The sequence below is a fragment of the Eumetopias jubatus genome, unplaced genomic scaffold (assembly GCF_037043125.1).
Source record: "Eumetopias jubatus isolate StellerSeaLion01/CBP00866 unplaced genomic scaffold, mEumJub1_p1.0 scaffold_9, whole genome shotgun sequence".
Classification (NCBI taxonomy): domain Eukaryota; kingdom Metazoa; phylum Chordata; class Mammalia; order Carnivora; family Otariidae; genus Eumetopias; species Eumetopias jubatus.
The window spans coordinates 30,783,466-30,800,062 of record NW_028274815.1 but is presented as its reverse complement, the minus strand read 5'-3'; the positions used below and the strand labels follow the sequence as shown (position 1 = coordinate 30,800,062).

The following is a 16,597-nucleotide window of genomic DNA, read 5'->3' as shown; positions in this document are numbered from 1 at the left end:
CAGTGCTTCTTAAGTTTTGGGGGATTTTAGACAGAACTTTGATATCGTAATTAAAGCCATAGACCTTTTCCCCCAGAAAATAATACAGGGACATAAAGACAAATTTTATGTATTACTGGACATAGTAAGTAACCTTCTCCATTCTCCAGCCCATCCGTAGACCTCCTCCCTCAGGTTAAGAGTCTCTAAAAGCAGAATTGTGGAAGGGCTAAGAGTGAGGATGCTAGAGAATGAAAGCACAGTCGCCGCTTGCTGGCTGTGTGATCTTGGTGTCTGCGGTCACTAATCTAAAGTGGGAATAATAATAAACGCATATAATGCACTTAGCCCAGTTCCTGACATGTGAGTAATACTATGACTGGGTTGTTGGCTGCTTGCTGCTGCTTCTGGAGTGGAGTTCTGGGAAGCAATAGAGAATAAAACTAGGTGGAGCTAGACAGTGGAGGCCTTTGAAACACAATCAGCATTGACTTACACAGGAAAATGGAACGACTGAAAAACAAAGCTTTAGACACCTTAATATCGTCGATGCTGTGTCTTTTTTGTTCATTAATATTTAATATTTGAGTTATTTTAAAATATTTTAAGATTGACTTAATATTTTTAAATGCAGTCTTTGACAGTCATGTTACTTATTTTTGACGTATAGTATGCTTACATTTTCTTGTTCTAAATTTTTATATTTGGGATCATAAAGGAAATATCACATCTTGCTTCTTTGAGTTCTCTCTGAGATTCTAGATGTTTGAGACCTAGTCTCTTACTTTCCATGTGGCCCTTTTCTCTTTTTTGTCGGTTACTTCCTTTGCTTGCCAAAGTAATATAGACATATAAACTTTACAGTAATATGGAATATAAAATGAGAAAGTCCTTCTGTACACTTGTAACACACCCCCTTATTCCTGCTCCTATATCTCTCCCCTCAGAAAACCATTAGTAACAGTTTGGTGTATATTTCTTGGTTTGGGGAGAAGGGAAGCTGATATTATCTATACTGTATTGTTATATTTTTATTTTTACAAAAAATGTGGTCATACTCTGTTCTTTTTGCAGCTTGCTTTTAGCCACTAATTAATGTGTATCAGATGTATTTCAGTGTCAGTATATAATCTAATTTATCTAATTTTTTTACTATTAAAGTAATGCATGCTTTTTATGTTTTAGAAAATGCAGGCAGTATAGAAGTATATAAAGACTAAAGTCTTTGTTCCCCAACCCTTACTCTCATTCACGAGAAGTATCATATTTTCTTTGTTTTTAATTCAAATACTGCTGCCTTACAACTTGCCCTTCTAACTTAATGTGCCATGGATAGCTTTCTAACTCAGTGTGGATAGCTCTACACCATTAATTGTTTAGATGGTATTTCTTTGTATGGATGTATCATATTTTATTTGACCAGTTTCTTGTTGATGGGTTGGTATTGTGTGTGTGGATAAATTTTTTCAAAGAACATAATTATATTAACTGTATGTTAGCCAGTTTTTAAAATTTAATATAGTGTGGGCATTCACATGTGAGCAAATTGTTAATATTAAGTCATATAACAATTTTGTTCTTTTCTCATACATCATCCTTCTGTTTTACAGAAGATTTGTCTACTAGTATCTCTGTATCTAATTGTCAGATCCAGGAAAATGTGGTAAGCAAAAATTACAGCTAAAATATGCAAATTGGGTAATTAAAATAGGTAAAATAAGATGTGAAAATCTTATTAGAGAAATAAGTTCAAGAGACAAAAAACAAACTTTTAGAATTAGAGAACAAACTGGTGGTTGCCAGAGGGGAGTTGGGTGGGGGGATGGGTGAAATAGATAAAGGGAATTAAGAATACATTTATCTTGATAAGCGCTAAGAAACATTTAGAATTGTAAATGACTATATTGTACACCTGAAACTAATATAACACTGTATGTTAATTATATTTGAATTAAAAAAAAGTTCATAGGCCACACTATTGAATACTTGGCCTAGAGACACGGGCTAGATTTTGTGGCTGATAACTACTCTAAGGAGCTGTGCTTTATGAAGGAAACTAAGGCAGATTTTTTAAATTGTGAGAATAAAGATAACTTTTTCACAAGCGATAGTAGAATATAACATAGTGATAGACTGGTTCAAAGAGAAGGGAGAGATTACTTCTTGCTGGGTCAGCAGGGAAAACTTCCTCAAGGAAGTGAAACATGAGCTGTGCCCACAAGGATGGAAAGGAATTTCAGTTGAAGTGCCGAGGATGAGGGCAGGGAACAATAGTTCGTTCAAGTACAGGGATTGGGATGGGCAAATAGAGGGAAGCAGGGACATACAAGACTTTAAAGGAAGAGTGAATAGAAGTTTGGCTGCTATATGTAGGCATGTATTAGGGATTATGACAGGGGTTAGCATATTTTCTATAAAGGAATAGGTAATAAATATTTTAGGCTTTGGGGACCATACCCAATTACTTCACTCTGCCATAGTAGTGAGAAAGCATCCATAGGTAGTACATAAAGGAATGAGCATGACTGTGTCCCAGTATAACTGTATTTATGGACACTTGAATTTGAATTTTATGTAATTTTCACATGTCAAAAAATACTACTATTATTTTCCCTTTTTTAACCATTTAATTGTAAAGTCTATTCTTAGATCAGGAGCCTGTACAAAAAGAGCCAACAGGCTAGATTTGGCCTGCAAACTAATTTGCCAACCCTGGATTAGAAAGAAAAAAAAGGCTAGAAAAAGAAGTCTTAAAATAGCTCATTGGCTATATATAAATTTCTCTGATTAAAATCTCACCATCTTCCACTTGGGGCATCCAGCTGTAATAGCTCTCTGTAGCATATAGATGTTGGCTTTTCTAAGACTGCAATGAAGACTGGATATCCAGTAGTGTTCCAGGGAATAGAGGGTTTTGAGGAGATGTAATCTGTGTATCTCTTGTCGTAGTGGTAGGTAGATTCTTGGGGAGGGAAAGAGGGATTACACAAACATGAGGTCACTAACTTTGAAGGATCCCCTGAGAACTTGAGGGACATGCCTATTCATAGCTGAGAAGGCAAAAGGTTCAGAACTGGTCTTTGTGAAGACCTTTTCTAGCAGTTATTATTTGACTAATGGATGTTCCCTCATCTAATTTGATTAGAACAAAAATTTCATTGGTTAAACAAAAAGTTGATTGAAGTTGGGAAGCATATAAAAATGATTCTTATAAAACCTTAAAATTTTCATTATACCTTAAAACATGCATATATGCACATTGATTGATTTGCTTTTGTCACAGGGCTGAGACTTCTTCTTTGAGTATGGGTCTGCTAAGTAGAATTCCACTATGTCTTTCTTGCATCAACCACATTTGTAATGTAGTAATGCAGTTCTGATGCTAATCACCCTGATTTCGTGCAGGCTCCACAGGTTAAGGGCACCGTTCCTAACAAGGCTGCCCTCCTTGAGACACCAGCCACAAGTGCAGGAGTCCCCAGTTCACCCATACTTCTGACCAACTAGCTACAGAGTCAGAGGATTCCTACAAATCCACACTGAGGTTCAGTAATTCACTAAAATGTCTCAGAACCCAGGAGAGTGCTGGACTTATGATTACAGCTTTATTGTAACAAAAATCAGGACCAGCCAACCAAAGACACATAGGGTGCAGTCCAGGAGAGTTCTGAATGTAGAGCTTCTGCATTCTCTCCCTGAAATCAGGACAAGCAAGCCTACAGCACATTGATCTGTCACCAGCCTGGAAAGTTACCTGGACCTTAGTGCCCAAAGTTTTTATTGGAGTTTCATTAAGTAGGCATGATTGACTGAATCATTGGCCACATGATTGAACTCAATGTCCTACCCCCCATTGTCCCCCCTGAGTTTGGACTGGTTCAAAGCCTCAACACTCTAATCACGTGGTTGGTCTTTCTGGTGACCCTCCCCCATCCTGAATCATCTTGTTAGCATAATTCAGGTGTGATTCGAGGGGCTCATGAATAACATAACCTCAGATACTCCTATGACTTGGGAAATTCCAAGGATTTAGAGTCTCTCTCTTAGGAACCAGGGACAAAGGCCACTCAGGTTATTATACAGCAGCACCCATAATGCATTCTCTATAATTTCCACTTTTTGTTTCTTTAAAGTAGAACCAGGGATACTTGTGAAATATTCTGGGAACAGAATCCTCACTCCCACAGTCTGGTATTTGTTTTGCTCACAAATAAATTGATAGCAGTTGTTTTGGTGTCTCATCTTTATGGAGTTTCTTTTTTTTTTTTTTTAGATTTATTTTAGAGAGCACAAGCAGGAGGGCCAGAGGGAGAGGGAGAGATAATCTCAAGCAGACCCCACACTGAGCACAGAGCCTAGTGCGGGGCTCGATCTTGATCTCACCACCCTGAGATCACAACCTGAGCTGAAATCAAGAGTCAGACGCTTAACTGACTGCACCACCCAGGCACCCCCTTAATGGAGTTTTTTGTTTTGTTTTGTTTTGTTTTTATTTGTCAGAGAGAGCACAAGCAGGGTGAGCGGCAGGCAGAGGGAGAAGCAGACTCCCGGCTAAGCAGGGAGCCCGATGCAGGACTCGATCCTGGGACCCTGGGATCATGACCTGAGCCGAAGACAGATGTTTAACCAATTGAGCCACCCAGGCGTCCCTTTTATGGAGTTTCTAAGACGATTTTGTTTTCACAGAAATCTGTCATGTTTCATTGACTTATATAGTATACATATTTAATTTTTTGTGATTAAACTATATAATCTATAACAAGCACATTTGGCATAATGGGTTTGGGAACAAATTCAGTTTTAAGAGTTACTCATTGGGATACCACATCCATTTTATGAGGTTACTGTAGACATCAGTCAATATATTCTTTTCAGAGGGAATGGAAAGTACAGGTTATTCTGGTGAGTTAGTAAAGAAAAGGTGTTAGGAGAGCCTCTACAAATAAGTGGTACTTATCTGACCCTGATTATGTCCCGAATTATTTATCTTCTTAATAGATTTTTATGTTTCCCTAATACATCATAAACCTCTTAACTAGGTCTGTTTTACAAATTAGCTACCTTTTACAGAGTCCTCTATACAGTTAGGGCTTAATAAATGTTGATGACAGTCATAAAGTCTTGGGCATTTTTTAAAATAGGAGGGACCTAGAGATGTAGACCAATACTTTTCCAGATGAGAAAGCCAAGTCCCAGAGAAGTCAGCAATTTAAGATTACCTAATTTAAACGATTTTTATATGCCAGGCCCTGGACTTGACATTTGGTTATATCGTCATTTAATTTACTTAAAAATCCATTGAAATAGATGTTATTATATCCCTTTTACCAGTGAGAAATTGAGGTGTGTGCGATTCCATTTACTTAATTGAGTTACCGCCATGAGACAGGCGCTGGCAGGGAGTGTGACACCGACGGAGATGGAGCGCCTGACTCCTGCAGACTGTGGCACATACCCAGACAAGGGGCCCCTGACTGAAGTGCTAGGGGGGCCTGGAGAGTGCCCCAAGAATATTCCCACAGCAACAGCCAGCACCAAGAACGAGGGGAGGGAGAGAAGAAGAATGGGAGGGATCCGAGTTATAGACTTTCTCACACATACCCTTTTTATCAGGCTTTCAAAATGAGCCTAATCTCAATAATATGAACCTTCTGAGTTTTTCTCATCAAAGATAGCAAATCTCTTTAATGGTGAAATAGGTAAAATTATGTTCTTAATTTTTTATGTTAATTTACTTTATATAATTACTTACTAAATACAAGATTTTCTTCTTTCAGAGCGTTTTTTTGCCTCCAAAGGCCTTGTTACAGAATACATTATACTTGCATATTAAGAGTCATAGTATTAAAATTGGGCTTTTCTAGGAAATGAAAAGTCTGTGTTCATAAAATATGTTGGGAAACTTAGCTGCCTCTCTCATAAAAACAAAAATGTGTTCAGTATTAGAATGAAAAGAGTCAGAGGTGTTGACAGTGTTGAATAGAGGGAAATAATGCTGCTTCCTCTTTCCTAAATAGGACATTAGCACAGTTTACCAGATCTTTGCCGATGAGGTGCTTGGTTCGGGCCAGTTTGGTATCGTCTATGGAGGTAAGCGACTGCGGCCTGGTGCATATTGTACATACTCTAGAAATCTGTGAAATTTAAAGATCTCTGCTAGCTCTTGTGTCTTGTCACAGTTTTGTCGAGGGGCTTTTTTCTGAGGGGTTGATTTGCATTCTTTTAGCTCCACCCTTTTCATTCTGAGTATTCATTCCTTAATTGCAACTGCACACTTTACAAAGTAACAGAATCAGGAAATTAGTTTCACAGTAGTCTTACTTTATCTCTTCCTGTAGCTCACTTATTATAAAGATGTTTGTGAGGGAAACATAAATGGCTTGAAGCTTTTGTTGGGCTGTGTGGGCTCGTTTATCCAAGGATATGCCCTACTGGATTTCCAACACAAATGGCCCCATTTGTCTACTGTTGGCATGTTGTGTCGGGTGTGAAGACGTGAAATCTCACTGTGACTCATGATATTGGCAGAGTCGTTTAAGCTCATTGTGCATTAGTATCTTCCTCTGTTTAATGGAGCTAACAAAATTTGACCTGCATAGCTCATAGGGTTGTTAATTAAGCCTAACATACATAAAAGTGCTTTTTTATAAGCTATGATCCAAAGTATAAAAGAAATGTTAAATCCTGTTCCTCCCTCACTGACCTCTTTAAGTAGCCTCCTAGTTGGCCTTTCTGCTTCAAGGCTTGCTCTGATATGTAGTTAAATAACTGTGCTGACTCAGTGAACCTAGAATAAAACTAATCCATTGATAAAATGTTTCTATCTTGACAGTGCTTGAAGACTAAGAGTAGTTAACTACCATTTATTTAATAAGGTGGATTATTTTTCAGCAAACAAGTTCATTCAAATTTCCTTCCATTTCAAGTAATGAAACCACCTTTAATAGGGGCAACTATCATTAAGGGAAAATATAATTTACTTCTTAAAATTAAAGATGAGTGAAGGAGAAAAAAAATCAGCCAAAGAAAAGAAATCTAAGGAAATACGTATCAGTTTCAGTCTTTGTTCAACTTCCTGATAAAGCTTTTACATTGTATATGAGCTGTCAAGTTGCTTTTTCTTTCTTTTCTATACTTTTTTTTTAATAGGAAAACATAGAAAGACTGGAAGGGATGTGGCTATTAAAGTAATTGATAAGATGAGATTCCCCACAAAACAGGAAAGTCAACTCCGTAATGAAGTGGCTATTTTACAGGTAAGAAAACCAAGTTGATTTTTATTGGTTTTAATTTTTGATTTGTGAGTTTTTAAATGCAAGTCTGTTTAGCGTGCTGGTAAGAATAAGGCTTATTTTTTCTTCTGTTTTCATCTTATGCCCTTTAGGCTCAGTGAGAGGCTGGTGGGCATCTACATTAAATCCTTAAGTCTTTTTTTTTTAAAAAAGGAAAAATTAAGTTATAGTAATCTAGGAGTTACAAGAACTGCCATTATGATAGTAGTTTAAAACACATTTTCATAAGTGAAATCTTAACAACAACAAAAGTAAAAATTTATTCTTAATTCAGCACTCCAGAAGCTCAAAATACTTGGATGCTGTGTCCCCACATTTGACTAGGAGGTCAGCACTGTACCCATGCAGTGCTCACAGATGATGTGTTTGGTTATTGTAGCAATTGCTATAAAAATAAGGTCTGCTTAAAAATTGTGTACTTTTTCATTTGTTATTTTATTCATTTAAAACTCTAAAGATTTCATTTTATGTTTTAGTCCATTAAGGTATATTTTTAAAGATATGTTGGCAATGACTTAACTCCCATTAAATAAATTACTGTTCTTATTTTCATCTAACATTTTTACCTCTTTTGGGGTCATCTGGCAGACTAAAATTTAGCTTTATCTTTATTTTTATGAATATCATAAATTATAATATGCAAATGTATATTCACTGTGTAGCTTTTGCATAATATTTAAGAAATCATGGTGATAAAATAGTTAATGCTGTTAGAACCCCATTTGCTTGTGAGTGAAGTTCAAGAAGACACAGCCTACTGAACTTAGGCTTCCTTGAAGAAGCAGGTAAGAAACTTTTATAAACACAGGATTCATTTTACATGTATTACATTATTGGTTACCAGCAGTGACATTTGCCTCCTGTGTTTTTCAGAGGAGTGATAATCGAAAGATTGTGGTCTGCAAGCTACCTGTGGTCCCTTTAAGGTCATTTCCTCCTATACAACTACCTTCATATAGAAAATTAATAGCATTTAGACTGTATTAGGATATGAATATTGTTAGCGATCTTTTTTCATATCCGATTCTGGAATCTTGCTCATTGTCCAACTAATACACAAAAAATAAATATTAAGGATATATTCTTAAGGCTTGATTCATCCTTGTCACTCTGATCACAGACACATCTCTAAACTAAATACTGAATAAATAATTTAGGAATTTCTGGGTAATGCACAATGCAACAATGGTAGTACAGCCTTCTGGTTATTTTCATTGATACTGCTCTACCAGGAATACAGATGAGTGATTGTAGTATGTCTCCAAATATGCTATTTTCATCTTAAATTTAATACCATACTTTTTGTTGTAGATTCTTTTCAATTTTTATATCCAAATCTATATTTAGTGAATGGCTTACTTTGTGCCAGAAACTACACTTAATAAGTACTTTTTCTTAACATCACCCAACAGGAAGGGGACAGGTTTAGAGTTTGAATCTAAGAGCAAACCACATGCTCTTTCTCCTCTACCACACTGGACCTGCTCTGTGTGTCTGTGTGTGTGTGCGTGTGTGTGTACACTTGTAAAACTGTGACTTCATTTCCTTTGCATTGTAGAAATCCAAATTCTATATATAAAGATCAACTTTAGCCTACTTTGTATTTGAATTACAGTTCTCTTGGAACAGTCTGAATGTGGTAAAAACATTTTTTAAAGGAAACTTTTTTCAAATACTACCTCATTTGTTGAAATCCATTACACAAGATTTAGTCACATGAGCATTTGACATGGGTTGAAAGGAACGTCCTGCACTCCTCCGCTCACTCACTCCACCCTTTGGTTCCACACCTCCCTTCCCTGCTGTGTCATTCTTACTTTCCAGTCCTTGCCCCTGGTTCTTGTACATAGTCCTCATTAAACAACCTAAAAGTCTGGCTGAACCCCACCTGCCAGTTGATTCTGGTACTGTCGGTTTCCTGCAGCTCCACTGACATCCCTGGTTTTTCTTCCCCAGGTCCTCACCTTTATAAAGAAAGGTTAGGGGGTAAAGACTAAGCATCTGACTGCAACTATAGTTTTGGCCTTTCCAATGGCAGGGAGGAAGAATTCTAGAATCATTGATTAAGGAGTGACCTTATAGTTTACCCAGGAACATCCAGCCTCTCTCTTGCATGCTTGGTGATAATCTCTGTATTTCTATCAGTTTAATAGAAAGGAGGACATGACATTTTCAGACATCTGCAAATATTCTGTTAGGCTGAGCCAAAATCTGTTGAAAAAGGTTCCACTATAGACACTACACTCAACAAATTGAGTCTTTTTTCCGAAGGATGGCCACACTGACTGTCTTGCTGTTCCTTAAATATGCCAAATATGGTCCTGTCTCAAGGACTTTGCTTTAGCTATTCCCTCTGCCTGGAATGCTGTCACCCCCAATATCTGCATGGCATATTCCCTTATCTCCTTCAAGACTTTGCCCAAATGTCATTTCCTCATGAGGCCCTTGCATTCTGTTCAGCATTATGTACCCATCCACCCTCACCCTCTTTCTCTCTATAGCATTTACCACCTTCATACTGGGTAATTTACTAATTTGTTACCTATTGTTTACCCCCACCTTGCTAGAATTAATAAGCTCCATGAGATGAGAGATATTTGTCAGTTTTGTTTGCTTATGAATCCAGACTACCTACATAGGACCAGGCGCATAGCAAATACTCATTTAATATTTATTGAATAAATGTGTTTAAATGGGGGATTACCTGTAACATTAAATTTTTTAAATGGAGATGTGAAATGGTTCCACTTGTGTAGTTTCTTAAGGTGATGTGTACTTTGCACATGTGTACATACAGTTATGTAAAGAAAAGGATCCATACCTACATAAACTGCTAACATGACTACATCTGCTGGGGACTGTGTTGTGGGGCAGGAAAGAAATGGAGGCTTTTTACTTTTGTTTCATAGGGATGTGGTAATATAAAATGTCTTTGCTCTTACCTGAAGTGGGTAGGTTAGAGAGTAGTAATGGGAGAAAATATGTGGCGCTCTCATGGCTACCCTATGTAAATGGGAAAATGTCATCAGAAACTTGAGAAATTTCTGGTTGTAGTATTAATTCACCATTTTCCCCTTCTCTTTTTGGAAGTCACCTAAAAGCTACAAGAAAAATGATAAACAGAAATTTAAAAAAAAACTATTAAAAACAGAAGAAAGTTCAGACCTATAAAATAGGTAGAGGAGTTTTTCCAGAAACACTGGAGTTGGAGCCGGGGTGCATGTAAGAAGAGGCACCACAATAAGGGCTGTTTTTGCTGGCTCTTTCTGAGATCTACAATTGTGATATCCTCTCTAGGTGCCTCCTGAAATAGAAGAAAGCCAAGGGGGTCATGATCTGATAAAATTTAATTTAAGGGAGAACACAGTTAAGTGAAGGGAAGAAGGGCACTTTAATAGTGGAAGAGTGCAGATCACACCAAATAACAGTAGCGGCCTTTATAAAGGAAGACTAGAGAGGAAACGGGGAGAAACTGACAGGCACATCAGTAGTCCTGGTAGATGAAGTAGCCCAAACTAGCAACGTGGTAGGCCTAAACAGTGTAAGGTAATGTAATCACTTTATACTGAAGTCTGTACCCTAAAAACAACAAAGAATAGCTCATTCATTCAAAACAGGATAATTAGTATTCTTTGATCCTAATGCAATAAAACTAGAAATAAATTATAAAATCAAAAAACATAAAGCTCCCACGACCTGAAAATTTTTTAAATATCGTAATTCTTGAGCAAAATCAAGATTTCAAAGTATTTAGAAAATGATCATGAAAATACTGTATATCAGCTTTTAGACTGTTGCTCAGAAAATTTATAACCTCAAATATTTACACAAGAATGAAAATAAGTGAATTAAGAATGCAACTCAAGAGGTTAAAGAATGAACAATAAAGGAAAGCAAAAATAAAGAGAAGTAAGAACATCTTGGGGAGATGACCACAAATACTGAAAAAAATTTAAAGGCATTTTAAGATGCTGCCTTGGTCCAGTTCCATCAAATAAATTTGAAAACCTGGAGAAAACGATTCTCTATGAAAGTATAATTTACCAAAAGACTCCACAGGAAATAGGACATTTAAACAAACAGAGGAAGTTAAGAGACAATAATGTTATAGCATACTTCTATTTTTGTGTGTGTGTACCGTTTACAGGGCGTGGGGGCGGGGGCATGGAGAAACTTACAAGACAATTACAGCATGAGGACAGCCAACCACACTTCGAGCTCTAAGCTGATCAGAGTTGTGAAATTCTGAATCTTCCCCTGCTCACTACTATTATCACACCCATGTCACTTCTGTTTATATATAAAATTGTCATTTTTTTATTTTGCTGCTTGGAATATCATCTCATTAAATTGTTTTAAATTGATTAGTAAACAATATTTTGCACTTGATCATTTTTTAAAACACCAACCATGATTCAGACATTGAGCTAAAATGACTAAGATAGTCTTTGCTGTCTGGGAACTTACTAGGTCCAGAGCAAGATGCATACACATGACACAGTACCGTGGGATAGGTTATTGCTTGCATGTCTATACAGTGTTAGGTGAAAACTACTGCAGTTGTCCCCAAAAGAGGTAATGGGAGCTCAAAGTAAAGCCACTACAGTGGGAATTGAGAGATGGGGGCAGATTCAAAACACATTTTAGAGATGGTGCTCAACCTCACATAAGCCAAAAAGAAGTTTGTCCTCTTAGCATAATTAGGTACCTATAATAAGGATAAAAGCATAAGAAGCATATATTTCTAATAATAAAAAGTTTAATCACCTGGGCCAATAGAGCATATTTAAAATTGAAGAGGGAGAATGAAGCCATATTAGTGAAGATACGAAAGTCCAAGCAGAGGAATAGATTTATGTCCAGGAATAAAAAGCCACTGAATATTTCTGAGCCTGGCTGACTTAGGATAATTTGCTTTTGAGGAAGGTTTTTTTTGTTTTTTTAACCAGTAAGATAGATTTTTTTTTTTTATTAGCATAAACGGTATCACATTCAACTTTGTATTTCTCCAACCCTGGTAATGTAGTGGTGCTCCAGAAACATGAGATGAAGGAGGTACAGATCTTGAGCCGGAAAGAGGGAAAACCAAATGGAGGTATGATTGAGAATCCAGAGTTAAAGAAACAGAACCATCTCTTGAGCACAGATCTCCACCAATACAGCCCCAAAGAGTCAAAGTTCTGTGTAATTGGCTAAAGTTTGATTGGCAACTGGTGCCTGTTCGTGGACAGCATAAAATTAGCATAGTGTCAGAAGACTAAAAAATGAGAAAGAAAAATGTAGTAGTAATGGACAAGGGTGCTTATGTAATCAGTTGGGAAGACATCCTTTCCCCTAGGTGCATCCAGTGTACTACAGATCTTGGAAAATCCGAATCCGTGATACTGTTTGCTTTTACTGCTTATTTTTCTGTTTTTCTTTCTATGCCATGTAATCCAGAAAGTCGCAGTACATTGTTAGATATTTGCATAGTAAAAATATTTCTCAAGTTGGTCATATAAATATCCTGCAACTCCTCAGAATTTGCACCATCCTGGGATTGTAAACCTGGAATGTATGTTTGAAACTCCAGAACGAGTTTTTGTAGTAATGGAAAAGCTGCATGGAGATATGTTGGAAATGATTCTATCCAGTGAGAAAAGTCGACTTCCAGAACGAATTACTAAATTCATGGTCACACAGGTATTTTACTTTTTTTTTTTGAAACGAGATTACTTGAAAACAGAGAATTAAATAGCAGTGCTTTTACATACTGGGATATTGTGGGAATTTTTAACCTTGAAGAATAGAGTAACACTTCAGTTAAAACTTAATGAACTGTAGTGGACTTTTCAAATTATCATATCATTCAAGAGCTCAGGTGGGGGGTTTAGCTATGATTTTTTTTCCCAGGCACTGAAAAAATTGTTTTCTTCGATAACAGATCCTTGTTGCCTTGAGAAATCTACATTTTAAGAATATTGTGCACTGTGATTTAAAGCCAGAAAATGTGCTGCTTGCATCCGCAGAGCCATTTCCTCAGGTGAGATACTCTCTAGAACCTTTTTAAGTATCTGACAGTATTACAGTGCACCCATGTAATGAAAGGGAGTGCTTTAGGTTTAGATATATAACCACCTTAACAAAGTAATTAGCTTATACCTGCCAGTGAGGATTAATACTTGAAATAATCTGAACTTAGATCTTATATTATTTTCATTGAGACTTTTTAGACTTAACCAGACCTCAAGGAGTAACTTTTTGCATGTAGACTGCAGTTCGCTTTCCCTGTGGTTTGGGAATGATGCGAGGAGAATCAATCTTGGCTGGTGCCTGGTGCTCAGGACAAATTCCCCATAAACTAAAACAGGGGTAACCCTACAGTGGGGGACACTAGGTTTTTTTTGTGGGGGGACACACTAGACTTTGAGGCTGGCAGCCAACTCCTCTTCCTCTTTAGAATACTTTATTTCAAACATTTTCACCAAAACCTGTGTAAGAATTATATTTCCCATTACTGCCATCACTCAGCACATGTATATCCCATGTGTGTGTGTCCGTGTCCTATGTGGATTGCATTGATTTTTTTACTTGGTTAAATTTCATTTCACTAAAGAGTACTGATCTTGATCCAAAATTATTTCATAACCTAAAAAAACGCCTCATAAACCCAAAGTTTGAAACAGTCTTCCTGAGGAATATTTGTCAGCAGTGCCCATAAATATTTTTCATGCTTGTCATTGGTGAATTCTCCAATCAGCTAGACTATCTATTGACAAACTATTATTTATAAACATTTGAAAAATGCACAGACTAAGGACAATTATTTCACTTGAGTTAAATACAACTCAAATTGTCTTTCAAAGAAAAAGATTATTTTTAAAAGTTATTCAACTCTTACAAGGAAGTAATCCTATTCTTTTGTGACGTCTATGTGGTTAAAAGGGATTCCCTAACATTGTGAGGTCAAAAAGGGTTCCCTAACAGTTGGTGTGATGTTTTAAATAAAGTGTTTCCATACATTATCATCTCATTTGATCTTCAGAATAGTCTGGGCAAAGGATGCATATCCCTACAGTGAGGCTAAAACTCCCATCTTTCTGACTTCTGTTATGAACAAAGGGAAAATAACATCATTTACTTGACATTCCTTTTTGCTCAAGTGCTAGCCATGGCCACACTTCCTTATTCAGTTGCCAAACTGCCACAGCATCTTTTCTTTATCAAGATGTTACCGGAAATATGGCATTTAACAACAAAAAAGAGAGTTCACAGGTCTTCATGGTCAGTAATCCTATTGTTACAGGACTCAATCAGAGGGAGCCACATTCAGTAATGACACAGAATAATAATCATAAAGACATGCACCAGGGTCCATGTCCTAGTAATAGCAAGAAGCATTTGAATACACCTTCATCTCTGCTTTCCAGGCACTGTTTATACCATTGGTTGTAGAGGACAAATCCCTTTTTTCTCAATTTATCATAATGCTTTTTGTGAAGACATTTTGTGGGTCGGGGCATTTCCTCTGGAAAGTACTTGGCGTTTGCTTGTTCACCATGGGTATGTCATTACTTCCCAAAAGGATATTGTAGTGACTGTGGTTACCTTCAGATACAACTTTTTTCAGATCCAAAACTGACTAGCCATCATGTTTCACAGTCCTAGAAAACACTTTTGCTCTTATTCTTTCAAGCAGTCTCTAGCATTGCTCTTTTATGGGCTACATTAATAGTTCTCTTTACTATACCTCAATTTAAGTTATTTGCCAACTGTTAGTAATACTTGGGAATATAGATTCTAGGATTAAGCAAAATAAAGGGTCAGCTTTTAAATACCAACTTACTTTTCATTCAGCATTTATTGAGTACCTTTATGTGATCAGGCACTACGAGGTCACTGAGGATTCAAAAATGAGACACATAATTTCTGCTCACAGATGATAGAAAAGTAGCTCCTTAAAAGCCAAATGATAAAAAATCAACACCCTCCCATTTCATCAAAAAAAAAAAAAAAAAAACTTTGACCACTGGTTTTTGGCTTTCTGGAAGCTAGAACTTAAAAGTGGTTTTTTGAAATAAGCACTAGGAAAAGCCTCTTCATACTATGTCAGTAATACATCACAGGGTTATAAATGTATCTCTCTTTTGGGAAAAGGGTATTGTACAATTTCCCTCTCTGCATCCATCTGATTTTCATAATCGGTACAGTTGGCAGGTGTGTTGAAATGATTCAGTATCGTACTTAGGGACAGGTGTGTATAGAGAGATTGACAGATGAAAATGCAAAATTAACATCATCTTTTTATTTCCAGGTGAAGCTGTGTGACTTCGGTTTTGCACGCATCATTGGTGAAAAGTCATTCAGGAGATCTGTGGTAGGAACTCCAGCATACTTAGCCCCTGAAGTTCTCAGGAGCAAAGGTTACAACCGTTCTCTAGATATGTGGTCAGTGGGAGTTATCGTCTATGTGAGCCTCAGTGGTACATTTCCTTTCAATGAAGATGAAGATATAAATGACCAAATCCAAAATGCTGCATTTATGTATCCACCAAATCCCTGGAGAGAAATTTCTGGTGAAGGTAAAAAAAAAAAAAAAAAAAAAAAAGTTTTAGCTCTACACCTTTTAGTCTAAAAATCGTTGTGATTCCCAAATCAGCCAGTCTCTTCTGGCTCGTCTTTTTAATTTCTCATATTCATCTTTCAAATTCAACCAGCTTTTGAGCACTCTTCCTTCTACATTGTCTCTTCTTTAATTTCCTTATAGCGCCCAGGCGTAGCACTAATCCAGGCCCCAGTTTCCTCCTTTTGAAACTACTAAAATATCTTACCAGTCCTATCCATCAGCCTCTTTCCCAGTCACCACTGCGGCCAGATCGGTCTTTAGGAAACACTACTTTCGTCCTAATCTTCCCCAAACACCTTGGCCTCCCTTTAACCACGTTGCCGCTGTAAGTCTCCCTGAGACAGCCCGAGTCTACCCTCCCATGCTTCCCTCCATAAAACCTAGTTTATTCTTCCTAGCTACTTTTTGCATTTTGCTTAGGCCTTTCCCTTGCCTACACTCCCTCCTCCTTGCTACGGAAATCCTTCCAGTCCTTCAAGACTTGTGGCTCATCTATGAAGTCTTCCCTGAGCCCCTCCTCTGAACTTGGTAAGATCAACTTAGGCTACTAGGAGGAGATATTTTTCTTTAAGTATTCTTTCTTTTCATAATTACTTATTTTCAGAACTAGATTATAAGCTCCTTGAATGGAGACCTGTCTTTCAAGTTCTTTATACCTAGGATGAACTTTATAGACATTCTCCAGTTTATTTGCAGCCATCCTGTGGACCAATCCTAAGAA

General features: G+C 37.1%; 2 protein-coding genes across 6 annotated transcripts in view; one reads left to right on the top strand and one right to left on the bottom strand.

The window, feature by feature from the left end:
• The window catches only part of PRKD3 (protein kinase D3), an 84,396-nt gene that overhangs the window by 62,889 nt on the left and 4,910 nt on the right, over positions 1–16,597 (top strand). For both annotated transcript variants that reach the window (XM_028117158.2, XM_028117157.2), the window contains 6 exons: positions 1,590–1,642; positions 5,997–6,069; positions 7,129–7,235; positions 12,792–12,953; positions 13,195–13,293; positions 15,565–15,832. In XM_028117158.2, the coding sequence (XP_027972959.1) occupies positions 1,590–1,642; positions 5,997–6,069; positions 7,129–7,235; positions 12,792–12,953; positions 13,195–13,293; positions 15,565–15,832 (762 nt within the window). The remainder of the gene's footprint in view (positions 1–1,589; positions 1,643–5,996; positions 6,070–7,128; positions 7,236–12,791; positions 12,954–13,194; positions 13,294–15,564; positions 15,833–16,597) is intronic.
• NDUFAF7 (NADH:ubiquinone oxidoreductase complex assembly factor 7) overlaps positions 15,093–16,597 on the bottom strand; it is a 39,196-nt gene continuing 37,691 nt past the window's right edge. For all 4 annotated transcript variants that reach the window (XM_088026392.1, XM_088026394.1, XM_088026393.1 and 1 more), the window contains one exon: positions 15,093–15,823. The gene's annotated coding sequence lies outside the window, so the exon portion shown is untranslated. The remainder of the gene's footprint in view (positions 15,824–16,597) is intronic.